General features: G+C 39.9%; 2 protein-coding genes across 4 annotated transcripts; one reads left to right on the top strand and one right to left on the bottom strand.

Annotated features, from left to right (window-relative positions):
- Window positions 1-156: 156 nt before the first annotated feature.
- Window positions 157-23,467, top strand: LOC134537447 (carnitine O-acetyltransferase-like). 3 transcript variants are annotated; one of them, XM_063377897.1, is made up of 14 exons: window positions 157-306; window positions 2,747-2,818; window positions 3,268-3,419; window positions 4,694-4,829; window positions 5,686-5,858; window positions 7,400-7,562; window positions 8,781-8,952; window positions 10,207-10,385; window positions 11,286-11,386; window positions 15,000-15,128; window positions 15,417-15,539; window positions 16,329-16,527; window positions 19,116-19,253; window positions 19,722-23,467. In XM_063377897.1, exons 1-14 carry the CDS (start codon window positions 304-306, stop codon window positions 19,938-19,940), a joined length of 1,959 nt encoding a protein of 652 aa, XP_063233967.1. In that variant the 5' UTR covers window positions 157-303; the 3' UTR covers window positions 19,941-23,467. The 3 variants fall into 3 exon arrangements, with proteins under 3 accessions (XP_063233967.1, XP_063233966.1, XP_063233968.1); XM_063377896.1 differs by having other exon boundaries at window positions 168-356; XM_063377898.1 differs by having other exon boundaries at window positions 170-360.
- LOC134537448 (actin-related protein 2/3 complex subunit 5-B) lies at window positions 21,053-27,581 on the bottom strand. The gene is made up of 3 exons (XM_063377899.1): window positions 27,291-27,581; window positions 25,759-25,831; window positions 21,053-23,903 (listed from the first exon to the last, which is right to left on the bottom strand). The coding sequence occupies exons 1-3, from the start codon at window positions 27,434-27,436 to the stop codon at window positions 23,664-23,666; spliced, it is 459 nt and encodes a 152-aa protein (XP_063233969.1). The 5' UTR covers window positions 27,437-27,581; the 3' UTR covers window positions 21,053-23,663.

The following is a 27,581-nucleotide window of genomic DNA, read 5'->3' as shown; positions in this document are numbered from 1 at the left end:
ATTGCTCAATATGTATTGTAGAAACAAAAAGTTATAGTTAGTTAAAAAATTTAATTATATATTATAAACATATAAGTTACATAAAAAAACTACTGAATTCAAGATGGCTTCTTTGAAGGAGAAATGCTTTTACATCATTCACTACATCTTCATAGCTTTATTAATATTTACTCTAAAAAAGAAAACAAACACATCTGTTTTCTCCTGCCTTGCACTTACACGCGGATTAAACCAGTTTGAGTAGTTCGCGCGTTGAAACAAATAATTGAGCAAGTGATTGGAATGAGACTCCCAACTATTTAAATGGTTTAAATAGGCTTCAGTTCTGTTCTGCTTAAAGGGATTGGTTGCGGGTCGTATGTAATACAATTTAAAACAACTGGTCTAGTGAAATTAGTTGATAAATAACATTAAGTTTTATGATGATCACCTAATTTAATATATATTTTTTTGTTTTTCATTGTATAATAATGTGTATTATTATGATAATTGTTTCGCAGATTTAACACTATCTTATTCTTATCGATAGAGGTCAATTTAAATGTTATTATCATTGTTGATCATTGCCATATGGTTCTGTAATTTCTTAACTTTGAATATTATGCAGTCTTGAAATTGTTCCTGCAAATGTACGTTTCACTTCAGTCTCCTCCTAAACTACCGCACCCCTTTCACTTATACCAACTTCCCTCAAGCTTTTACTGCTCCAGGGGTGAATATTCTGTGTAAGCATTGTAAGCAGTGCATACAGTTTGACAATGTTATACAATTTTTCTGAACAAACTACATCCTGAATTGAGTCGTTTCAATGATACACGTTTGAATGGCGAGCACATTATGACATTGCGATATTTGATTGGACTTGCTCTCTCTAACCACATATGGTCACTACAGTTTGGCTGCAGCACTGCCTATATGCTCTCTTGTCCTGTATGGCAAGTCAAATAAAACATTTATTAGTTTCCCTGCTATGGACACCCCTCTGTAAGCACTTTTCCTCTTGAACACAGGCACTGTGAACTCTTGTTGACCAGACCGTCACCCCCACTCTCGACAGAGGGAGGGTGGAGGTACGCTCAGCTGGGATCTAGTTACCAACTACCTAGATGTTGACAACCCAGCTGAGCACACTGTTAGCAGACTGTTTCTTGCTTGCAGCCAGTATCGGCCGACTGAAAATTTAAGACAACCAAGACAGGTGTGACAACCTTGCACGTAGAGGGAAGAAGGGGAAACATTATCTTCTACTTATGAACTTAGAGCATATTCTGCCTGTTCTCCAAGTGCAATATATAATAAACATTGCAAGCAAGCAAGTTTTTAAAAAACTTTTGTTTTCATATAGTTTTAGAAATGGTGTGTGTAGGGCGATTCTTGTATTTATAGTGGTTCGACAACATTGTATATGCTTGTAGTCAGTTTGTAATTTTTAGTAATTCAAGTGAGTTTGATTAATTGCTTACTCATGCACTCAAACCACGCCTCACCATTGTTCTACTCCCACTTTAGACCTCTCCCTCCAAAACCTTTGCCTTTTCAGCTTCCACTCATAGTCTTTGCTCCTTCTGCAACTGACTCCACCACAGCAGGCTGTTTCCCATAATCCCCTCAACCTCCACCACTTACCACCCTAAACTACCTCACCATCCTTTCTGTCCAAGTCTTACCCTGCTGCGTGCCCCACTCAAGGTCCTCAACCATCACTGACGACCTGTGCCACTCCCCCTCCCTGTCCTCCACACGCTCGTCACCCATGTTGCTGCCCTGTCAGCGCCTTCTTCAAGTGGCAGTAGTCGCTCACCTCCCACCGAGGCAATCTGAGCTGGGTTCTCAGCAGGTCAAACCTGGCTTCTTCGCAGGTGAAAAACATGGTGTGGACATTGCCATGAGACAATGGGTTTACTTGGAGCACTTCAGTTTCCCCCACCCTACGCATTCCATCGACGCTCCAATTCACATCGTTTCCAAAAACCCTGACGTCTGTGAGAAATCAGCTCGGTTTCGTTCTTTCAGTTATTGATTCATTCACTATTAACGAGTCTTAATAGTTCAGCCGCTTCAGCATCGTCTTGACTAATGTGGTCTGCGCTGTTATCCTCCCCGTCCTGCCTGTCGCTTTCAGTCCCAGTGCCCTGGACCGCTTCTCCGCCCTTTGCATGTGCTCTGCCCGGTAATCCCTCTGAGTAGCGGCTTCTGGGAACTAAGGCAAATAATAACCAGTGCCTTAAGGTTGGTTAGGTTATGCCAGCTACATTATTAACATATAAAATCATTGTAAAAATATTTAGATTCTAATATTTTAAGTATTTTATATGTAGCTCACCTAACAGACCCTTAATTTATTATTTGCCTTATATCACGGATGCCTTGACTCTATTAATTTATTCTTGGCCACTGTCTGCAATATCTTACAAACAGTTGGGAGCTTTGAACTTCTCGCATTGATCGGAAGCATTTACTTTGGTAATAGGAACCACAAACTGAATTTTTAAAAGGTTTTGGCACACCTCTCTCACTGAGTGATTGAACTACCAGCTTGCTGAGGGTTTCTTTGAGAGAGTCAGTTTAAAGAAGTCTGTCTGGGTGTGTTCCATGACAACATTTTTGGACCAATTTTTTTTTGATCTGTTGGTTTTCAGTATTTGGTAGGATTCAGTGTTCATTATGGTTCCTACATTAAATTTTGTCAGTTGTCATCTATTATGTCTACTTGTTTGTGCATTATTGGTTTGTTTCTGGCTTCCAGATTACACCGGAGAAACGCCAACTGGACATGTTGAAACTCTTCAGAAGGAACCTATTTTCATCCTCTGCTGTGGTTTGTGCAACTTTTTTGGTTCGATTTTGTTAAATTCAACTACCGAGTTAGGTAGTTACAAATATATTAGACTTGAGTTTAAACACAACTAAAGTAATTTATGAACATTTCCGATGTAGATTTGTAATTTTATTTATTTACTGAGGCTAAGCCTTTTTTGGTTTTGAGGTCATCAGAGATTGACACATGCAACTGGTCCATTAACTATTACAAAAATAAATACGTAACTGTGATGCTGAATTTTATATTAATATTCCAGAAAAAAAAATTAAAAAATTAAACTGGCCAACCATTCTTAGTTTATCACATTCAGAAAGACTATAAAATAATTTTTAATAATTTTATATCAACTTAAAAGTTGTCATTGTCCGTTGAATTATCTTCAGTTACTGGCAGGGATTTTTTCAAAGTGTGTTCGAAAGCGCTGTGCCGTGACCACGTTCCTGCAGACTCTGGGAGCGCCGGATGCAGTGACGACCGCGCCGAAGATGCTCTGGCGCCACCTGGCTGTCAACGCAGCGTCGGCGGAGACCTCGCGCCCGCTGGCACCGCAGCGCCTGCCCGTCCCGGCGCTGGACCGCACCCTCGACAAGTTCCTCAGGTAGTGCCGGCTGCAGCGAGGCAGAGCGGCGGTCAGACAGCGAGTGGACTCGCGTTCCAGGCCTCAAGGCTCGCAGTCCGGGCCTGGTCGTCATTGCTTTCCCAGTTCACCGTCCAGTCAAGCGCTGGGACATGCCGTGGACGATCCTTCCCTAGCGTTCCTGGTCCGCTGTCTCCCTGCTTCGGGACTGTGTCTCGTGGCAATCCCACGAGGTGGCACTCTTATAGCTAGAGGCAAGATTATATGACGAATAGTGATAAAACAGAAACAACACCAAAATTGAAGTCAAAACACTGAATTGCAAATCAAAACACCAAATGCAGCGAAATTTACCTAAGTTACCTCATTTTGCCTGTTAAAATATAAAATTAATTATCATAAATCTTTAGTTTAGGGTATTATTAAAAACCTTAAATATGTTGTCGTATTATTAAATTTGTAGTCTAGTCCGACAAAAAAATAATAGTTCAATGCTTAACGCCAAATGTTATTTTACAGGAGACTATTTGTAGATGTCTGTCACTAATAATAAAATTTTAATTCCATAAACTTATGTGTTGGACTCAAGAAAACATATTTTAACATTTAATGATACAAAAATATTGGTGACCAAAAAAATTTTGAAACCAATTACAACTCCTTAGAAATAAAAATTGAATATTTTCAGATGGTGCTGTTGGGGAAATACAACAGAAAAATGTATTTCCAATATTCTCATTTGAAATTTTACTTTACAAAACTCACCAAATCAAGAACAGTGCTAGTGGCATAAATTGTGCACTGGAAAGAGAGAGTAAATTCCCAATTAAATGCACACTACAATCTAATAATGAGACGTGCTATAAACTTTGAATATATGTCAGGTTCAGTGGCGGTCTTATGGGAGGGGTGATACCCCACCTCCTTTTTTCCATCACAGAACTAAAAAACAACTGGAGAATACAGAAGATACAATCTTCTCTAGTTTGCACCTGTAGTTTGAAGCTGGTTTAATTTTTAAATTTATCGTTGTACATTTTTAATATTACTATATTGTGTGTAAGTTTTTCAAACATCAGTAGCTACTTTATAAATATGATAAAACCATAACATTCAAAGAATTCTAAAGGCATCAGAAATGTGTTAAGATGTGCTTTTAAGCAGGTTTTATTACTTTTGATGTGTAACCAACTGTGATCAAACAAATATATTTGTGTTCTTTTTCAGCCTGGTGGCATTATTGCGGATATATATTTTTTTAAAGATTAATGTAACGTGGTTTTGTTTTCTCGCAGGTCCGTCCGACCGCTGCTCTCCGATAAAGAAATCGCCAGCACAGAGAAGGTAGTGAGGAGCTTCGCTGCGCCGAACGGAGTCGGCAGGAAACTGCAGAAGCTGCTGGAAGAAAAGGCGTCTCGTACCGACAATTGGGTTCGTGTCAGCCGCAGACGATTGCAAAACAGCCCTTTCCTCTTCGCACTGCTTCTCGAATTGTAAACCCCCATTTGCATTAATTATCAGGTTGTCTGGCAAGCCACGAAACTGGTTTTTTTTTTGCAAAGGGACAAATAATTATGGTCCCTTCAGGTTCATATTATTGACATTTGACTGTGTTTCAATTAGTTTTTAAGGAAATATCTTTAATCGTAATGAAAATGAAATGAAATACAGTACACTCCCGATTATCCGCGAAATTAAGTGGAAGGGCCACCGCGGATAGTGAAAATCGCGGATAATCCGCAAAAAAACGGAAAATGGGAAACAAAAAAGGAAACATTAATTTCAACTAAAAAGTCTAAACATTTATGTACAGTAAAACTTACATCAACAGTACAAAATTTTTAATGATGCTAAAATTTTAGTATTTTACTGAATAATTAACATACAATACATTTCAGTAATGTAAACATAAAAGTGCTCCACCATAAGACTAGAAACAAAGTGCGACAAGAGACAAAAATAGCAACGCATGCCAGCCTACTGCGTGAGTTCCGAGAAGGTCTGTGGCGTTTTACTGTATACTGCACAATACACTCGTCATTAGAGTTAAAATTTTCTCACTTGTAATAAAATACAGATTTACATATGTGCTGTATTTTTTCGTAGCGTGCATGGATCATCCGCCCGCGAATAATAGGGAGTTTACTGTAGCAAATATGAATGTTAAACCGAGCCGTAAGACGTTGTAAGTCTGTAAGAAGTCACCAATATTTATTTGTGCGGCCAGTAGCCACCCTGTGCCAGTAGTCACCGCGGTGACGGACGGACGCGTGGCCCCGTGTTGCAGTTGGCAGAGTGGTGGGTGCGGGCGGCCTACCTCGGCTTCCGACTGCCCGTCGAGGTGCACTCCAGCCCGGGCATCCAGCTGCCCCACCAGTCCTTCGCCTCCCAGGACTGCCACCTGTCCTTCGCCGCGCACTTCATCCTCGGCACCCTCGACTACAAGCGGATACTGGACGAGTGAGGCTCTCGCCGCGTCCCTCCCCACTAGATCCCAGTGTGTGTCGTCGCTTTCACTTACATCACAACACTCCTAGAGAAACCTTTATCATCATACACAATAAGGACCTTGCTTGTTTTTATAAGGAACTGTAATTCAATGTAATGTGTTGTAAAGATGCGACAATATATGCTTGAAAGTAGGGATGAACCAATAAAAAACCTCAAACACCATCAAATCCTTAGTATTCAAAGGATTTTATATTCAAGGAAAAAAATTTTGAAGTGAAAATATTAAAGGCAATAAAATAATTTAAAAAATTCATGACTAATAACCTCTGAAGTTCATTTGACCAATTTTTTTTTCTTAATACCTGTGGTGTTACTATTCCCAAAATGATTAGGGACAAGATTATGTGGTGAATTGGAATAAAATAGATATAACCCTGCAAAGCATATAACATAAACATGCAAGTTAATGCACCATTTAGCACCAAAATGCAACTTAATTCACCATTTAGCACCATAATGTAACTAAAACCATGAAATCAATCAGCATTTTGACAAAACATGAATTTTGTACCAAAATGTATAAACAAAATGGCTTGGCAAAAATTAATAAGCTTTTTAATTTCGCATCAGTAATAAGTAACACATTTTTACGTTAATGATGTTGGCACATTTTTGAAACTCACAATTTTTTTTTTCCTTTAGTACATAGTTCTATTTTAGATATGCTTATTACAAATTATTTTACAGTATAAGTGCATCAGTGTCGGTCAAAATTAGACTATTTTATGTCCATTAAATGAAAAAATTATTAGTATTATATGGGTTGAATAATGCACTTTTTATGAATATAATCAATATATGGAAATAATATTGAAATCTTGTTTTAAAGACAAAATTGACCTAAAAAATTGGTTGTCTGTAAAGTCGGTTTACGGACGATAGTTTAACGTGACGTCATGACAAAAATTTGATGAAATGATTGCATACTTTAATGAATAAAAATGAATAATTTTTATTTAAATAATAAAAGAATAAATACTTCAAATTATACTAGTAATCAGATTTTTAAAATGCAAGAATAATTAACCTTTATTGCCGAAATTGTTGTTGTAATAAGCAATGAAAACCACATTAACTTTTCACTTCATTTTATAAACAGTCAACGAAACAGTTCACGTGTAGATGACTTGCAATTAATTTGAAAAACTGGCGTTTAGCTATAAAGTTTAAATATAATTATGAACAAGTTTTCACATAAATAAACAGTAATCAAATATCTATCATCGATTATATGAACCACCATAATTTTTTAGTCAATTGTAACATAACCTATTATTACTGCAATCGCCGACAGCGTAATGGAACACAGCGTAACAGGACACAGCGTAACGGAACAATGTGCGTAACGGGACACTTTTTCGTGCGTGCAGCCGGCGTTCATTGATTTATTAGACGTCACGTCAAAATATCAACCACAAGATGTAGTCTCTTGTAGTGTTGTGACTGTGGACGGTGTCGGTGACACCACGCATGCTTCTCTGGGGACCCAGGAACAGGCTGCCCCAGGAGCGCATGGGCCAGCAGCTCTTGGACATGTCGCAGTACTACAAGGTGTTCGGCACGTGCCGCCGGCCCGGCGTGCCCCTGGACTCGGTGCTGTTCCTGCAGCCCGGGGAGCAGCCCCGCCACATCGTGGTGGCCCACAACAACGAGGTGAGCCCTTGCCTCGGGGGGCCTGCCGATATCGACCGTCCTGCTCAACTAACAGCACTGCTTGAAAGAATGTCATGCGAAATACACCGTATTCACCTGAACATAATGTGATGGTTTTTTACCAAAATTGATAAACCCTAAAAGTAAGAGTCTTGTTGTATTTGCAAACTTGTATCTTGCCGCTGGAAAATGTGAATTTACAGCGATGTGAAACTACTTAGTTGAAGAACCGCAAGCTCTGCCCGTAACTGCTTCGTTCACTTAAGCCACTTTAGACGGCTGGTAATTACTGCCTCCTGAAACTCTGCTTGGTTGAAAAAACTACACTATCTGCCTAACTGCGTGTCACTTGAGCCACTTTAGTCCGCTCTTGTTTAATGGCTTTCTGAACCTTGCTGCCAGAAGGGGGGGCGTCAGCAGGCTTGACAGATGAGACAAGATGAAACACTCAGCCTCCCTGGTTAACCACCATAAATCATAGCACTCTTTGCTCTCTGATGAATGGCTTATGAACTGCAGCCGTAAAATTCTTTTTCCTTAGAATTGCCGCCTTGTTTCCTTCTTCTAATTGCCGCTTGCTGTGTCAAAAAGACTGAGAACTGACAGTAACGATAAATTCTGAACAAACTATTTTAATGCCAGCAGCGCAGTTATGTGGCCAAGGTCAACAGTATTTGATACATCAGCCATTCCTTCCATCAATATCCCATTCTGATCTCATCACGTCAGCGTCTGTAATGATCCCGATGTCAAATGGACGCCAAGCTTGATACATACTTGTTGGATGTTTAAAACCTCACTTGTTGATCATGTTTTTGATCATGAAGTCCCATTAAAACATTAAAAAAAAAAAGGGTATTATAATTGCAAAAATGATAACTTCAGCTGTGAACGTCGATACACGACAAACTCGCGAGGTAAGCTATGTCAAGTGATCGTTAGCAAACGGATATTCGTTATTTCGAAGTGTTAGCGTTCGAGGTCGAATTGAATAGTTAATTATTCGTATTTGAAAAGTAGAAAATTCGCACAGGCCTAGAACTACCACAAAAAAAATTGGCTAATTTTCACAAAATTCTGCTTCAGGTGGAAAGTTCCACGATACCTACACTATTGCACACTATTACCTACACTATTCATTTCCCTGTCCACTCCCCCACGTCCGCCACTGTTCGGAGCAGGACCGTCCGTGTCGAGCCGGGCCGTGCCGGGTTGCAGTTGTTCAGCGTGGACGTGCTGGACGAGCGGGGGCGGCCCGTGACGCACGGTCGGCTGGTGGCGCAGCTGCGCTCCGTGGTGGAGCAGTCGGAGAGGCCGGCGCGGCCGGTGGGCGTGCTCACTGCGGACCACCGCGACACCTGGGCGGCCCACTACCAGCTGCTGGCCCGAGGTGCGTCCCGTTCTACTGGCTCAGCTGCGACCACACACCACAATAAGTGTGGCAATTCCTGGTTTTGAGGATTTTCTGAAAATTTCAATGTTCTCTTTGGAATATGGAAAAAAAAAAATTGAAATTTTTTAAACTGTGAAGCACAGTTTTTTTACCTTCACAGAGTTCCCCCTTTCAAAATGTACGTAGGGTGTAAATATCCCAACACAATAGGGACATTTTGTTATTAGTTTGATACGTTACTAATGTATACAATCAGGGCTCGATTTTAGCGCCTGTCCGCATGCCCGGGACAGGCAAAATCTCGTCCGGGCAAGCAAAATAAAAAAGGCAACTGTCCGGTGGACAGGTGCAACTTGTGACGCCGAGGTTATTCGCACACACTAATGCATCAGAGGTGATTAATAACATTTATGCGACCGGGACCGCAAATAAAACGTCTTTGACAATATCTGTAAATAAACAATAATGGCTGCTCTTTTGTGACGGACGACTCTGGCTATTGTATACCGTGGGAAAAAAAAGTAGGTTATGTACAAACCGTGCTGAAATCTTCTGAATCATTATTCTTAAAATCTTACGTTCACGTCATGATTCACGTAACAAAGTCGTATTCGTATGCTAGAGATGCAAAACGTCTCACACCGATGTTGTTTGTTTTTGTTGCCATATTAATTTCGTTGCAGTGCAGCCAACAATTACGTAATTTACGTTGTATACTTTCAAAATATAATTTTTTAAATTTATTGTCTTTATAAATCGCGACTTTACTAATTCCTTGCTCTACTTTAACATAGTTTGTTAACAGCGACTTTGAAATTTTTTTTATTTGGGTAGAACAGCAGACAGGAAAATTTTCGATTACACCTGTCCGTTAGGCAGGTTAAAATATTCCTTAAAATCTAGCCCTGTATACAATAGTAAAATTAGCTTGATTTTATTCAAAATAAATATCAAACATCTTTCTAATTCAATATTACAATATTTACGGCTGTCGTGCAACAAAACTATCGTGAATAGTCTATAAAGTGCTCCTTCTCCCCGGATAATAATATCTGTTTTTTATTTCGGTTGCGTATTGGGGGCTTTGTAAGCTTTCAGTTGTGTTATATTAAAATGTCCCACTATCCGGTTGGTAACAGTTCTTGACAAAGTACTACTCGAGTGCTTCGTGAACTCGCCAGCGGGATTGGGACCGGTGGGAGGGATGGCCCGTGGCCGGGAGTACTGGAGTACAGAGCTGTGCGTGTGCAGAGCACGAGAACCGCCGGCCGCTGGAGGCTCTGGAGAAGAGCCTGTTCGTGGTGTGCCTGGACGGGCCGGCGCCCGGCCTGGGCGCCCCCAACCAGCAGTCCGTGTCGGGCCAGCTGATGCTGCACGGCGGGGGCAGCCGCGCCAGCGGGGGCAACCGCTGGTACGACAAGGCTCTGCAGGTGGGGACCAGAACAACCATTCCTCTTCAGTGCTCAGCGCTTACCAAATGTCCATTGTTCTTCTTAAAAAAAAAAAATATATGCCATTTAATTTAATTTTAATATACTTAATGATGTAAATTCGTTAAATAATGATACAAATTTTTTGCTTGTAATTATTATTATTATTATTATTATTATTAAAAAATCTTAAAAATTTTAAATGTTAAATTTATTTGCACTGAACTGTTAAGGCGTATTAGGCCTTCGGCCACTGGAACGCATTTCCGATGCTAACACGTCTGTCGGTCGTTTGTGGAAACATTGGGTAAGTGTGTCGAAAACGTTCAACCATTCCTCGTATGATAGCGCTTCGGTCGCATCTCCCTTTGGCTGCGTCATTTTCTGCTGCCTCCCTAAAAACCTTCCCTCCCTGCCTCCCCTCATGAACAAGAAACCTACACCCCCTTGTCATCGTCATCCATGGCCGTCGACCTCTCCATTGTTGCCAAACTGCAGACGGGGCAAGAGAGTTTGGCGCGTTTTGTTTTCTTTCTAGGAAACAGACTATTTTCGAAAAATTGGGCGTAGCCACAAAAGTAAGCTATGCTGCAATCCCAATACAGAAGTTTCCTCTTTTTTACATGTCCACTTGAAATTGTTATAAACACCCCTACCTAATATTTACACGATACTGTCGTGCATTTTAGTATACTAATTTTCTGTTTATGTTATGTATGCTAATAAAAATTGTTGTAGTTAGATTTCGATTTGTGTGAATTAGTGTTGTGATAAATGGTTAAAAAAATTTTTTTTTGCCAAGTACAGCATTTAAAGAAATGAAAACAATTTTTGTTTTAATCTTCAGCTGATGACAGAGTGCACACTGCCCGCTCGAGTGTCGTGGCTCGGCTTGCGCAGATCGTGGTGGGCGCGGGCGGGGACGTGGGCTGTGTGTATGAGCACAGCCCGGCCGAGGGGGGTCCCGTCGGCTGTCTCCTGGACCACGCCCTGGAGCACACGTGAGTTCCCTGCCGCCTCGCCGCCCAGCGCACTCCTGGCACCCTTGTACAAAACTGTATAGCTTTAACTCTATTTCTTGCTATAAGTATGAATGTGCAAACTATAATTATTGTTGTTGAAATGTTTACCACTATCATCAGGGGCGCAACAACTAAATTTCCAAGGGGGGGGGGGGGGGGGGGCAATATACCTTTTTATAAAGAATCATCGATCCCCCCTATTGAAGCGGGGGGTCCGGGGATCCTCCCTCGGGTAAATTAGTATTTCAAGGTGGAAAATGGTGCTATTTTAGCAGTTTTATTATCTAAAAATTGATTTCACAGCATTTTCTTTGCCCCCGTTTGCCCCCACTTCAAGGTTTCAGAGGGGGGGCAAAATACCCTTGCCCCCCCCCCCCCCCCCCTGTTGTTGCGCCCCTGACTATCATAATATTGAAACAGCTTGTTTCTCAAGAGGCCCACAGGAAAAAAAACTTCATCAGTCAGGTTATTATAGTAGCGTTCTTCCATTTATGTTCATTCTAGATAATTTCTTCAAGGGTGACAAAATGTGCAACCACGGAATCCAGTAGCATTACAGAATATATTTGCCCAACTGCCGGTCTGCACGAGCAGGTTTTTACCTACGGCAGTGCCTACTGCTCTCGTGGCTTTGAAACCCATGCACCGCATTTAAGGTTTTTGTAGAAACGTGCAGCAACAGTGAGTGGTACTACCTAGCAGCGAACTTTGGAAACATCAGTGACGTCATTCAAGATGACCGATGACATACACGCCAGTGACATCTACCAGAAACTTGTAAACCATGGAGGGGGAGGGTAAGACATTATTCGTACCACCCCCTCTACAGACATAGTGGCATGATCAGTAAAGTTCCTAGTTATGTGGGGTGGAGATTATGGGAAGGGGGAGGAGAATAGGTTAATAATTGACAGTAATTGTGATTAATGGTTGATGAGAAATGGAATGTGTTGTGAAGGGAGTGGGGGAATAATAATAATTTACACTTATTAAGTGGGGTTTGGTGAATAAATTACACTAATTGAGAGTTGATGTGTGAATAATTTACACTAATTGAGAGGGGAGTTTGGTGAATAGTTTACACTAGTTGTGAGGACAGTTGGTAATAGTTTACACTAATTGAGAGGGGAAAGGTGAATAATTTACACTGATTGAGAATATTGAGATTAATGGGTTTTTCATTGGTCTATTGTGAGGCAGAAGTGATGTGCTCTGTGTTTGTTTGTCCTGGTGAACTAAACGTAGATAACCTTCACGTAAATGAAACAAAAACTAAAGTTTTATCCTGATGTTTAACTGTTGATATAAACAGGGTTCGACTTTAACGCCTGTCCGCCTGTCCGAGACAGGCAAATTTCCGTCCGGACATGTATATAACGAAACGTGCCTGTCCGGGGGGACAGGTTACTATTAAATTTCAACGTAACATTCAGTAGTCAACACAAGTCCGTCAGGAGTACCGTATTTACCCGCATAAGGGTAAAGGGTCGCACATTTTATGCTGATTTATTGAGTAATAAAATATGGCGCGACCCTTCCGGGAGTGTTTTACAGCGCAGTTATTCTACTCCGCGTTCTTGACCCCTCCCTTTCTCTTCAACGACTTCCACCGGCGCGGCGCTAGCAAGGCTGTTGTAGAAGGGGGAGATGGGGAAATCTAAAAATAAACCAGCCAGAGAGGGGAGAGTGTGTTTGTGTGCGTGCGGCCATGTGAAGTGATAACCGGTTTTCCCTCCCTCCCTCTCATCCTCCCGACACAAATTCTTCACATTCCTTCCTTCTCATTCGTTTCACGTGGGAACTGGCACCCTAAACAATTAACGTGTCTATCTTGACAGGTGTTTATGACGCAAAGGCGCTCAATATTTTAATATTATACATTAGAGTTGTTTGTGCAGCAATGTGGCGATATGTAAGTGGCGCTTCAAAGCCGCCGAAAAAAAAAAAAAATTGGTTGTCTGTAAAGTCGGTTTACGGACGATATTTTAACGTGACAACGTCATAGCAAAACATTGATGAAATGATTGCATACTTTTATGAATAAAATTGAATCATTTTTATTGAATTATCACTATTTTGTATGGATACAAAGAAGGAGTGAAATGAAATATTCAATTTAATTGATAAATTTACTTTTATTTCCACTCATTAATTCAAATATGTTTATTACTTTAACGAAGAGATTATTTTAACTATGACTTTTATACATGTTTGCTATTTAACTTCTTCCAATCGGTGTTATTCAGTTAAGGATAGGATGATGATAGGAAAAGTAGAAACGAATGGGAGTGTTTCAAGTTTAATGTGCCTCGAAAAAGTCAAATCGATGGTTGTTCCAATCGAGCGGAAGAGAGATAGATGCGGCGCAAGCGTATAATGAGCGTAATGGGACAAAGCATAACGGGACAATGAGTCATCCTTTTTCGTGCATGCAGCCGGCGTTCATCGATTTATTAGAATTTTTCAAGATCCCTTATGAACAATAATGTTCAGTGTGAAATGGTGGAGCCAGAATGGATAGCTCTGAAAATTGTTGTTCACCAGGATTGTACTCCTGTTGTCAAAGCCAGTTGGAGGGAAATAAACACAAGACACAAGAACAAATTTGTTAATATTCTTTCACTCGTGGATCTTGTGTTGTCTCTGCCTGCTCACACCGCAGATTGTGAAAGAGAATTTTCTTTGATGAAGTCTACCAAAACGGACTGGCGCAAAAAACTTGATGATACATTATCATCACTGATGCATATCCAGATGAAATCAAGTAGTGTCTGTGATCTTGATCCTACCCCTCCGGCTATTGAACTTTGGTTTAATCGTGGTAAGAGAAAGTGCAGACCATTTCAGCCCCCATACAGATAGTGCGTAGCTAGGCTGCAGCAAGATGAGGAAGATGCATCTGATGACAGTTCATCTGATAGTAGTTCAGACACATTAAACCAGTGATTTAGTGCAAAACACTTAAATCAATATTTAAAACTCCATTATTAATATTAAAATAGTGTAAAACTGACTTGTTTTGAGTAGAGTGATGTTCTTAAGCATATATCAAGTTAATAACCAGTAATTTTTTTAACGTAAGCTGGACAGGTGGAATTAGTTACGGACAGGCAAGTGTCCAATTATACCTGTCCGTTGGACAGTCCAGTTAAATCCTTAAAATCTGTCCCTGGATATAAATGTTTTGCAGCATCATGGTTAGTCACCTGCTCTCAAGGAATATGAAAAATATGAAGAAAAAATATATATAACATAAATAAACTCAAATACGTGATATTCATCACTCATTAAACTCTTAAAACACTTGTAAAAAAAATTGCAAGTTAAAGATCATTGTTGTTATTTATAAATATATTAGTACAACTTAATTTTTAGGATACAAACTTTAACAATTATATTTGATGACACTGAAATGAAAAATAAACATACTTCATGTGTAAGCTTGGCCAAGTCTTGGTGAAAATTCAACTAATTTGAATTTCTTTTGAACTGAGAGTTTTATATCATTTTGATAGGTCATCTTCCAGTTTAACTTGCCTTATATTTGATTGTCTTGAGTTCTTGGTCTTCTTATAATTGAAGTTTGCTTCAGTGAAAAGCAGGCGGACGTGTTCAGCTTCAACTCGGCCCCAGAGAACATCTCACCGCCGCGGAAACTAGCGTTCAAACTGACCCCGGAAATCGAGGAAGGAATCGACGCTGCTCTGAAGAATTTGGATGAGTGAGTGGTTAATTTTATTGAACACAGATCATTTCTTTGCTTAATTATCATGTCTATAGTTGCTATTCATCGACAGGAATGTATTTTTCTCTCAGTATAAAAAAATGTTTTCTTTATTTAAATATGCAAAAACAGTATTAGTTTTAGAAATCATGATCGTAAATGTTTAGGAAATGATAGTAGAAATGAAAATGTGTTTTAGTTTATTGCATGTGAAGTCTGATTATGATGTAGGTAGTTTGCAAACTGTCTTGACAGCAAAAGTGAAGATCATATATTTCTTTTCAGGCTGGTGAACAATGTTGAGTTGAACTGCAGCACATTCCCGGATTTCGGGAAAGATCACCTGAAATCCGTGAAAGTCAGCCCAGATAGTTTCATACAAATGGCGATTCAGCTGGCGTTCTACAGGTGAATACTATCTATCTATAGACAAGCAAATTTGAATTCCAATTAATCTGCAATAGTGAAATTCCTAAACCAGAGGTAACGTACTGAGTTTAGGAACTTCTGCCTTTAACCTGACGGAGTATTAATTTTCGTAAAAATTTTTAGAACCCTGAAACTTTAAAATAATAAAATTAAGCACCTGATATTAAATACTTGATTTATGAACACTTTTGGAAAACTATTGAACTTTTCAATATTTGAGCACCAGCATCATTTATTTGAAGATAAATTAGATTCAAATCTGAAAACCTCTCGTAATGTACCATAGTTGTGGTACCCACCAAAAATAAATAAAGGTATAGTTTAGTGAAACACAGCATAGCTAAATTCGAGATTTATTAGCTAGTTAACTATTATTTTCTTGTCTTATATAAGCTGGAAAGTATTGATTTCAAAAGTCATGGTTATAAAATAGTAATTTTAAGACCAATAAATATAATTGTACCAACTTCCAAGGTGTACATTGTTTGTGATATAGTACTCTAGTATTGTGTTGGTAAAATATAGATTATAGATTGGAAACAAAAAAGTTTGTGTCACATCATTGATTGTGTATACATGCCTAAGTCTAAGGTAGCTGTACAAAGTTTTATAAAATAGTAATACATGACAAATAGAAGGTAAGGTGACACATGATACTACACTATACATAATACTGTAGGGCTATCCCACAGACTACTAGCGACTTTGTATTGATGAGGGTTGTTATTGATCGGAACTCACTATAACGTATAACCCCCTCGCTGGCAGGATCCACGGGCAGCCCGCGGCGCACTACGAGTCGGCCTCGCTGCGCAAGTTCGTGCACGGCAGGACGGAGACGATACGGTCGTGCTCGCTGGAGTCGGTGGACTTCGCGGAGAAGATGCTGGGCGGCGCGGCGTCCGACGCGGAGAAGCACGCTGCGATGATGGATGCCATCAACTACCACCGCAACTACGCCATTGAGGTCGGGACATTGCGATTAGACAGAAACTTTGACTCTTTTTTTTTATTTATACTTCTTTAGGCGCGTTATGGAATAATGAATGAGAGTGAACTTTAAAGATGTACATGTATGCACAACATGCAACAAAATTTGACATGATGAAAAAAAAGGTTACATATAAATAAAAATTATATATGTGCTGAAAAAAAGTTACATGTAAATAAAGTCTCTTAATAAGACGTTTTTATATGTTATCATCTTTATCTGATCATCTGCGTTGCCGCGGAGTACCGGTGTAGATATCTTTTCCGTATAAAATGATGTATTTTAAAGTATAAATCTAATATTTATTCGGAAATTACCACTTATTTAATTAACGGAAATACAAAGTTGGCCGACGTGTAAATTTTCTTTTAAAGACTTTTTAAACGTTATTTCCTTTATCTGATCGTCTGTGTCGCCGCGGTGTACCGCTTATGAACATGTAGCCAGCGCTAGTTGGCATCATTCATGTTTGGTTATGTTGTTTCCCGTATAGAGCGCGCGCACGTAGTCGAATATCAATATCTCGCTGATTGCACGCAGCGCGCGCTCTCTGTCGAGTGCCGAGTTAACTACATTTGATGGCCCGCATTCTTTAGTGGTAAATGTGTACTACGGCAATAGTTACGCGTTAATTCATGTCGCAGATTCAAGTGGCCTGCGTTCACATTTTCTTTTAAAGTTAAAGAAAGGTTTTTGTTTAATGAATTATTAATATAATTTGTTTGGCGTGCTCTTATATAATCCACCTTTTTTTTTTAATTAACGTACTTTCCATGAACAGGTTTTTTTATGAATAACTTTACCTAACAAAAAATTTTTTCCCCCGCATAATCGTCGCACCCCTACTTTTCAAACTTGATTTTAGAATAAAATGTGCGACGATTATGCGAGAAAACACTGTATATTTATCTGATTGTTGTGTAGTTAAAATATTTTTAACATTTCCACCTTTCCTGGAGTTAGGCTTACATCCAGGAATATAACTTGAGTTTTTGTGAGAGGAATTATCTCATACCTAGGGCCTGGAAAATTTCGGTGTTTTCAATATGCAAAAAGCGGTACTTTCAAATTAGAAAAGCGGTGGTTTAAAGTCGGTATTTTCGTTATGCAATGGAAATTTTACCGGTATTTTAAATGTTGACTAAATTGTGCAGTTATTGAATATAATAGTTTACATATTTAATAAACAATCCATGTATACTAGGAATAGGCTAATATGCATAATAACAGCCAATTAAATCCAAAACAGTTACACAAAACAGACACGTTGCTATAGATGTTTGCAACTACAAATTTTCTTTCTTTTTTTTTTTTTTTTTGGCTGCCAATGCCACATGCTTAGCCGACTTTAGGTGTTTGTCAATTAAATCTTTTCTATCCCATGAAACTTTACAGTTGCAAAATTTGCACATCACTGTGCTATTGTCAGTACAATAAAACCCATGTTTCTGATACTGATATGCTCGTATTTAATGGAGTGGAGGAACACGGGGTTGCCACTTGAACAAACCCCAGTGCACAAATGAGAAAAAACTTAGTGTGAACTATACCTCAGATCAATTTTGAGCATCAAAACCATACACGAACACGGCTTATGTAAAAATAAGGTAATTATGCTAAAACACAAGACTTGGGTTAAAGGATACTTTAACCTTGTGTGGATCAAGTAGAAAAAATTCGGCTATAAACGAAAGAAATAAGAACAATGCTATCCTGAAATGCTGTGACATGTTTTTGGAGTAGATAATCACAGCGACAGACCGACAGGATGCGCTCCCGCCCTTGCCGTCAGCGATGTTTATTTTGACAGCTCAAGCAATTAGTATCTTTTCCACGTCCCTTCGCAGCGTAAAAAAAAAAAAAGAGAAAAAAACACGCTGACAGTTTCTCACGCAGAAGGTTGAAATGTTAGCTGTTAAAAAAAAAGGGGGGGGGGGGGGGTTGTTTTTACATGGTTTGTGGCTCTGGGAGGGATAAGCCTTGAAGAATTAGCAGGGGATGGGAGAGGTAAGCGTTGCGTCGCGTCACGTCACGTATGACGTCAAGCCGCCGGGCGGGTAAGATAACATGACAGCTGAGACGGCTTTTCGTGCGATAGTGAAGGCCCCGAGCTCGTCTAGACACTGCCGCGTGGCCAGTCTAGAGGGATGGTATCTATTTTTAGACGTCTTTTGTATGCCTGGCTGCTTACAGTACAGCTCTCGCCAAGATAAATGTGAACGCATAGAGCCCAACAAAGTGTAACAGACTTGTTTTTCAGCCGATTTTACTCAAATTTTCGACTTTCTCTGCTTAAATTTTTCATGTTTTCTCAAAAAACGGTCATATAAACGGAATGGACGCATCAAAGGGGGCTCGCATCGGCGGGATTCTACTGTAATGGTACTTTTCGGGGATATATTCGCAGTGTAATATAGAAATGTTGTGGTTTTCGCGAATGTACTTACTTTTCGCGTTTTCATGCGAAATTCGCGCGAATTTTCGCAAAATTCGCAATCGCGAAAAATTCCAGGCCCTACTCATACCTTACCTGGAGACAGTAATTTTTTTTTTTTTACTTCTAGGCTGTGAACGGCAATGGCGTGGATCGGCACTTGCTCGGCCTGAAGATGATTGCTGTGGATAACATGATGGACGTTCCAGAGTTCTTCAAAGACGTTGGGTACACTCGTAGCACTCACTTCAGACTTTCAACTAGTCAGGTAAATGCATTATTTTTTATGTACTGTATGTATAACGTATAAGCTAAACAAGCACTCTACAGATCCATGTAGATTGCTTCACCAAGTGCATTCTACACTTGCAGCCGGCTGCCCTACCGGAAGCAACATATCTTCTGTTGCTTGTCAGAGTGGAGAATGGAGCTGCAATGAAATAATGATTGAGAAGGGAATGGTTATACCGTTAGGGTGATGCTGTGGCAGGAACAACAAACATTTCTAGACCTGAAAGAGGACAAGGGACTGGGTGTTAACATCTTGTGGGCAGTGAAGTGATTTGAGACACAACACAAACGTACTCTGCACAGGTATGTTGGGGAAGGAGTCGACCAAGGCCGTGTTCTGTCGTAGTAACTGTCTCATTGCGTGCCTGGAGTAGTTTCGAGACACCATGATAAAGTGAGTCGAGGTGAGAGAACAGAACGCGGGTGTCGGACGTCGTGTCGACAGGTGCCGTTCCGCTGCGACGGGATGCTCTCGTTCGGCCCGGTCGTTCCCGACGGCTACGGGGTCTGCTACAACCCCAGGGACAAGACCATCAACTTCAGCATATCTGCGTTCCGGTCGGACCCGGGGACGAGCGCCAGGCAGCTCCGGGAGTCGCTGTACGCATCACTCCGGGACATGTACGAGCTGCGGGCCCGGTCCCAGCTGGCCTCGAAGCTGTAGCTCCGCGCCAGGCTCCTCGCGACCCGACGGTGGCAACCAGGACTGGCTCTCGTGCCTCCAGAAGACTGATGCATCCAGGTGGTGGGTGTGGCAAGTGTCCTTGTTACGTGTCTGGCTGTGTTCCTTCCTCCTCTCTGATACCTCCACCTAACTCGGGATACTCTTCGTTTCAAGGAAAAAAAAATTTTTTCAAAGCACTGGCATGTTTCAGCTTTAAGAATTCGCATTCTACTATTCAGGATAATTTTACTTTCCATCACTTTTCCATGCTATTAACAGTAAATTTTTTTTTTTTGCTTCCTAACAAATTAACAATTAACGCTGTAATTTTTACAGATCCTGGAATAAATCACCAAATTAGACCTGATACACATTACAAATAGTAAAATTTCATGCTCAACAGAAGAAACCTACACAGGAACAGAATTAAACGTAATGTTTTGTGTACGTACTTACGTTATTGTCAGTATAACACTATTTTTTTTATTATTATTCTGTAATTGAAAACTATGTACATTGGTGGTGTTCGAACTAAGCAAACAACTAACATAAATGTCATCTATTGCTGGTGCGATGTGCTTTACATTTTACTAATTTAAATAAGAACAGGTATGTATTTATCCATAACCAATGTTGTTATTCTTCTGGTGTCAGATAAAAGAAATGTATTTTGAATCTTGATATTGCCTTCCTGACTTCTTGATGTCATATAGTTTTAATTTTCCTTGTGGATAGTGTAGGTCGATTTTTGAAACCTTACAAGATTGCTCTTAAAAATTGAAATATCCAAGCATCAAATTTTCACTGTAGTTTTTTTTTTTAATAACTAAATTTAATATTTAACTCTAGTAGTAAATGCTGTTAAATTAGATAGAATCATTTTTTAAAAATTATATTTAAGTCATTAAACAACTCACCAACTCTGTATCCTCATATTTAAAAAATATTTCTTCATTAAAACTGTTATTACAAAAAAAATAATTTTATGACAAAGATAAAATGAGATGTTTAGATTTCTGTAGCTTTTTCACCCCAAGAAATATTTTGATTGAAGTGTTGCATTTATTACTTTGTATACATATATACCATTGAAAAATAAATAAATTTATGCATTTGCTTTATGGCTTTTAATTTTTATTTTGTATTCTGTGACAGCTCCTACTAAAGAGATAGTTAATGTTAATTGTGCATACTTGCACCAATTTTTAGCTAAATCACACTAGTTAAGTCATCACAAATACATTAAAAATAAAAAATTACTTAAATTCAATACAGAAAATGTATGTTAATCCTTCAAATAACAATTTTATTTTTTAACAATAAATCCAAGAGTTCATTCTTACAAATACTTAAGATCATTAAATCAGAATCCCTTTGCAATTATTAATACTGTCTGCCCATAAACTCCACTAGGAAACACTGTGGAACACAAAGATTGTGTGTTGCACAGTGATTACAATTAACATATTTGAGTAATTATGTTTATTACAATTAACATATTTGAGTAACTATGTTTATTAAAATTAATGCATCAGGGTATTTAGTGTTACCTGGTAAAACAAATTAAGGATTTATTAATAAATTTTTCTTTAAACTTTTCATATTGCATATAAAATTGACCCTGTTAAGAAAAATTAGACATACGACAAATATATATTTACACATACATACACACACCGTATTTACTCACATAATGTCCGCAGTAATTAGGCTACATTTTTGACCAAAAAATTGGGTGCGGACAATTTGAGGTGAAGTCCAAAAAAAAAATTTTTCCTCAAAATTTTACGTTTTGTGTAGAGTAAAAAAATTTTTCTCTCATAATTAGTTTACTAGCAGAGCGCTGGTAACTGGCGACCCTCCGCAGCGGACGTGAGAAATGTGACAGGTCACGAGATAATTGGGTGCCGGCGATTAGTGGAAGACGCCACTCATTTTTTTTTTTTTTTTCTCTCTCGCATGTGCGCTCCTACATTCAGAAGCCGCAGCCAGCCTACACAAAATAAACGCTTTGCGTGAAAAGATATTTTTTTAATCTTTCATTAAGATGGCCACTGATGGCACGGGGCAGATGTCTAATGTCTGCATTAGCCGGCGCCGGCGAGCCTCCCTCCCTGTCCCTTGCCCACTGTGTGTATAAAAAATAACTGTGCGCATGTACCCCCACCACTTCTCCGCTACCTCCCCTACTTTGTGACGTAGTGTGAGTTGACGTGTACTGGCTTGTGCTATATATAGCCCATCCCCTTGCAACTCGCGTGACGTCGCAGGCAGCTGCGCAGTGGAGTGCGAGTTTCTGAGTCCAGACGGTTTCACCACGCCACAAAACCCTCTCAGCGACCGCTCTGGAGAAATGAGCAACTCAAAGTCAAAGCATTGTTGACAGCATCGGTAATTTTCCATCCCGTTACTGTGCCTTTCAGGGGTGGCCAGGGTTGCTTTGTCTGGTGCGGACTTTATGCGGATTTTAAAAAATTCCATTTCAAATATTTAAAAAGAAAGGTGCGGACATTATGCGATTAAATACGGTACTATTTGCAGGAACGTGCCAATTTTTTTAAGTTTGATTAAAAAAATTAATAACTGAAAAACTAAATTCACGTACAAACTGGAAATTGAAGTTCCCAGCAACTTGACCAGTCTTTCAGTAATTTGTAAGCACACTACCCTGTACATTGAACTTGGATCCGAGTTTCTTAATTTAACCTTGCATATACGATACACGGAGTTAAGGAGAGTCATGAAATGGCATTCTCTGGCATAGTTGAATTTACTTTTAACCTCCCCATCGCTGTTTTGTTTCGCCCAAAACATTGCGGAAATGGTGCTTGAGGACGCCTGTCTCATGATGGTTAGTAAGTATGAATTAGAATCTCCATCATTAAACACAGTCACTTTAATCCAAAACAGCATTTAAAACTGTTTCCACAATGCAAACACGAAGCTTCCGCCAATGTTTTGGACACCAAACCAACATAATACGACGTCTGAAGGAAAAATAATGGCTTCACACATTTACCATGTAATCATGCAGATATGGCCACCCGCTAATTACATAGCACTAACCATTATTTTTCATTTTGTTGGGCTTTTTTGAAAGAAAGAAAAAAAAAGAGGAAGAGGTGAGGGTTACAATTACTTTCTCACAGTTAACATCACAACTGATATTTTAAAAGTATTCCTAAATAACTTTTATTAAATTAGTTGAAGAATAACTGCAAAAGATTATTATTCAATTTCTCCAATCGTATGTTAAAATTAAACACACTCGTTTATCTGACTACCATCATAGAGCTACATATTTCATGAAATTTTGCACGGTTCTACTATTAATATTACCTGCTCTTGTCTATATTATTAACTATGTACATTAGCCTCATTTAATAGGATTCTGAGGGAAAGATTTACAAATTTTCCTGACCGTAAACCCAACTGAAACCGAAAGAAAAAAATCACCACTTCCGCTCACTATTACTTTTGCCGTTCGCAGCTTGGTTCTTGTCCTCACGAGTGAAGGGGGGGGGGGGGGGAAAAAAAAAAAAAAGGTTGCTTCATTTTAATCTTCTGCCCCGATTACTTGGTTTGTAACCTAATCATAGTTTCACGTAACCAGGGACATACGCAAGGGGAGAGGGAATTATTCATGCCCTCCCCCCGCTCCTCTGCACGTAACTGCAGTGGGAATACTGACAAGTGGCGGGGCGGAGAGGCGCGCGGGAGCGCTCAGACGCGCTTGGTGTCGGTGAGGACGCGCACGATGCTGCCCACGCCACCCACGGCGTACGCCTTCTCGTGCCACACCAGCAGGTGGCCGCTGCTGCCCTCGGAGGGGCTCTCGAAGCCGCGGTACACGTACTTCATGAGCACGTCCACCTGCTCGCGGTCCAGGGCGCCCACCGCCTCCTCCACCTGCGACGACTTGATGGCCAGCAGCACGCGCAGCGTCAGTCCCAGGGCTCCGTCCTGCGGGCAGGTCCAGACGCCGGCCCCCGTTCTCCAACTTGCAGGGAGAACAACCACTTCGTTTAGTTTATATAATACTAATACCTGGTGAACCAATTCCATGACTTTTCAGTAAAATTTTTCCTACAGGTTTTTTTTTTATCAACGGTTGATTTTTAAATATGTACACACGCATACCGTAGTTACCCGAACATAATGCCACGATTTTTATCGCAACTGCGGAAACAGGGAGGGGGATCGCGTTACGATCGCGAACTTGCATCTTGCCGTCGTGAACAGCTGGGTTGAAAAACTACAGGCTCCGTCTGTAAGCTGCATCACTTGCGCCACTTATGCCCGGAGCTTCCTGGACCCCTGCACAGGCGTCGCGGATGATGCGGGATTTTTTTTTCTTAACTGCGACAGGTGTTTCGAAAGAGACCATGTAAATCACGCTACTAACGAAAGTGGCACCAGAAAGTTGTCTAGTAAATATGGAATAGATCTAATAATTTAAATAATATTCATGTCCTATATATCTGAATAGCGATTACCAATCCATAAAGTATTTTTTATAAATTCATAAAACAATAACTAAATAGAATGATGTTTTATCAGCTTGAGCTTTCAGAAACATATTAGTTACTGAAATCTACCAATTAATTACTTACTGATATAGCCATGTAAGTAGATCAGAATGAATGTGCATCCAAAATTGCTACACCCCTCGAAAATAATGTTTAATCAAATGTGGTTTTCTTTATTAAAGAAAGTTTTTAACAGGTTATACAATTTTTTTTTTCAAAGTAATGTTACGAGCATATTGGAGGCTGGGTCGTGAGGCAGGCCGGTGGGCCTGTTAGCCATTCAGCCGGCCCGATCCATTAGCACAAGACATTCCTCACAGGATTAACAACAGCGTCTCGCTACCCCTCTTCTTCCCCCGCTATATTAAGAAAATAAAAATAATACAACACAAGTATGACAAACTAGGTCAATATGACCCTGAACCATATTATCAGCTGATCCCTCTAAAAGACCAAAAACATTAACGTTTATTTCTCTCGAAAAATACTGTTCTGAATGTGGGAGGCAAGGGCGTACCTGGGCAGCTTGGCATGCCCGCGTGGCCACTATGTTATGCGGCCTGCCCTCCCCCCCCCCCCCCCCCCCCCCCCCCCCACCCGGCAGTCCGTGCACCCTCCTTTCTCAACGTTGTGAATGGCCTGGGAATTCCGCGGGCTTACGGAGGCAAACGCGTGGAATGGCGTGAATAAGCGCCGCTGTGAATGGCCTGGGAATTCCGCGGGCTTACGGAGGCAAACGCGTGGAATGGCGTGAATAAGCGCCGCTGTTCTGAATGCTTCGAACATCGGGTCGGCCCGGGATGATGTGACACATCGCAACCCCTCCAGTCAGTTCCAGAAAGACGGCCCACTGGTATAAAAACGGCATCGCCGGCCTCCGCGGGAGTTCCAACAGGCGAGTCGAGTGAAGTGCGAGTTCGGCAAGTGGCACAGACGTGGATCGATGGGATCGTGCTTGACAGACAGAGTAGCGAGACTGTGCGTGTGGACAGATGCGTGGTAAGGGGCGAACCACTGTTGAGCCTAGCTCCAGTGAGGAGTATTAACTATGGACTTGACAGATACTGAGTAATTTTAGAACAGACATTAAGTACAGTGATTAATTAGTAATGTAAATATTGGTAGCAAATAAAACTGTATACAATTAATCACACTATCATTATTAACCCGTTTTTCCCACTCGTAACAGTACTTATAAAAGCATGAGTCTTGCGAATCCACAATTGTAACAATGTACGGCCGTCAGAGGCCACACTTTGTAGCTGTCGCACCGCGTGGGCTCTACGTACCTTCACCTGCTGGTTCTTTGAGCCGAGTGGAGCGTTCCGCAGCACTATCTTCAGGGCTTCAATGTGCTTTCCTCTGCGCTGATATAAGGAACATACATCCAGCACTGCCTCTGTGGTCGCTTGTACACCCTCCCTACCAGCGTCACTTGTCCATGTCACTTCTTTAGGCTAAATTACTTTGTACACTGAAATTGTGACATGCCTACCAACAACTTAAAAGCCACAAATGGTACGCATAAGAATATAACTTTAATACATAAACCTAAGGGGGAAAAAAAGACATAACTACTAGACAACACAAGTTCAGATAAAGCAATCATGTTTAAATTAAATACGGGGAAATAAAGAGTTTTTAGTACATCTGTTTCTATAATAATAATAACATAACACCCAAATTTACTTAAATGTACAATGTGTCTGTATCACCAATAACTCACTTATTCTCCAAACCACCACTCCATGAAGGCTTCACCCTCAAGATTACCATTTGTGGGATCTGCCCCAAAACTCCTCTAAGAGGGCTATTGCCCTCCCCCCCCCTCCCCCAGGTAGGGACTTCATCACCAAACTTCCATTTGTTGGTTGGATTATTGACCCTTGTTGGGTCCCATACTGCCTCTGCTTGCTCCCCCATCCACCTGAACAACGTGGAGTATGTATGCCTTGGCTTTAACATCCTTGCTGTTCGGTGGGGCCTAATATGATACCTATTTATTACTTCAGAAGTCATTGTCAAGTACATATTTTATCCTTAAACAGGGGCACGTGCCTCCGTGCCCTCCCCTCTAAATCCGTTACTAGTAACATGCATGTATTAGAATGAGAAAGCAATCGGGTAAAAAAAATGTTAACAGTAATTCTGAAGGAGAGCCACTTTTATATATAAAAAAAATGTAATACAAACCACATAATTATTTATTTTACTTCCTGAGATGTTTTCCAATCGTTATCTATGAAAATGTTTGGTTATGTTAGGTTAGTTATATAAAAAAAAAATACTTCTTAATAGTGAGGACGATTGATTAATAACATTTTAAATATTTTAAAATTGTATGAACTGTTGGTACGGTTCGAATAAGATATAAGATAACTAAATTAGATATAATTCCAAACTGAGTGAATGTTTGATTAGCCAAATTAAAAATACTATAAAATAAAAGGAACGTTAATTAGGGTAAATTAGATACATTTAATATTTGTAATCTGTAAACAATTCTTCAAACTATTTTACAATAAGCTATTCTAACCAACCATCAACTTTTTTAAGTATTTTTAATGTAGCTATCCTAACCTGACCATTCTCACAATATAATAGAATTTGTAAAGTAACCTAACCTCACTTGTTAAAATTCTAAATAACTGTTTAACTATTTTCAGTTTCACAACACCCTGTTAGATATGTTTGAAAAACATGTCTGGAAATAAGTAAACACATTTTGGAGTTTTTATTGTAATTTCTACGGGGAAAAGGTTCTCCTTCAGAATTACTGTTCTTAATTCACTCTGTTGGGGGGAGAGAAAAAGAAGGATACTGGTTCATCAAGCCAATCACTTCTGATTCATCCGGGCCAGCCGGTGGAGACTGTAACTCAGCAACTTCTTCTTCTCTGTAATTATCTTCATTGTACTGATCCACGTCAATTTTACGAAACGCAGAACTTGATGTGTTTTTTGCCATTTCGTAAAAATTTCCACTCACCTATATTCAAAAAAACCTATTTTAAACCAGGAAATAATAATCCTCACCTAAGAACCACAAAAACCACACCTGATCACCTACATTTATCTATGCCTACAGTAATAGTAAACAGTACTCATGTTTT

The sequence above is a fragment of the Bacillus rossius genome, chromosome 12 (assembly GCF_032445375.1).
Source record: "Bacillus rossius redtenbacheri isolate Brsri chromosome 12, Brsri_v3, whole genome shotgun sequence".
NCBI lineage: Eukaryota > Metazoa > Arthropoda > Insecta > Phasmatodea > Bacillidae > Bacillus > Bacillus rossius.
The sequence above is the reverse complement of the archived record's forward strand: the minus strand, read 5'-3'. Positions and strand labels throughout refer to the sequence as shown.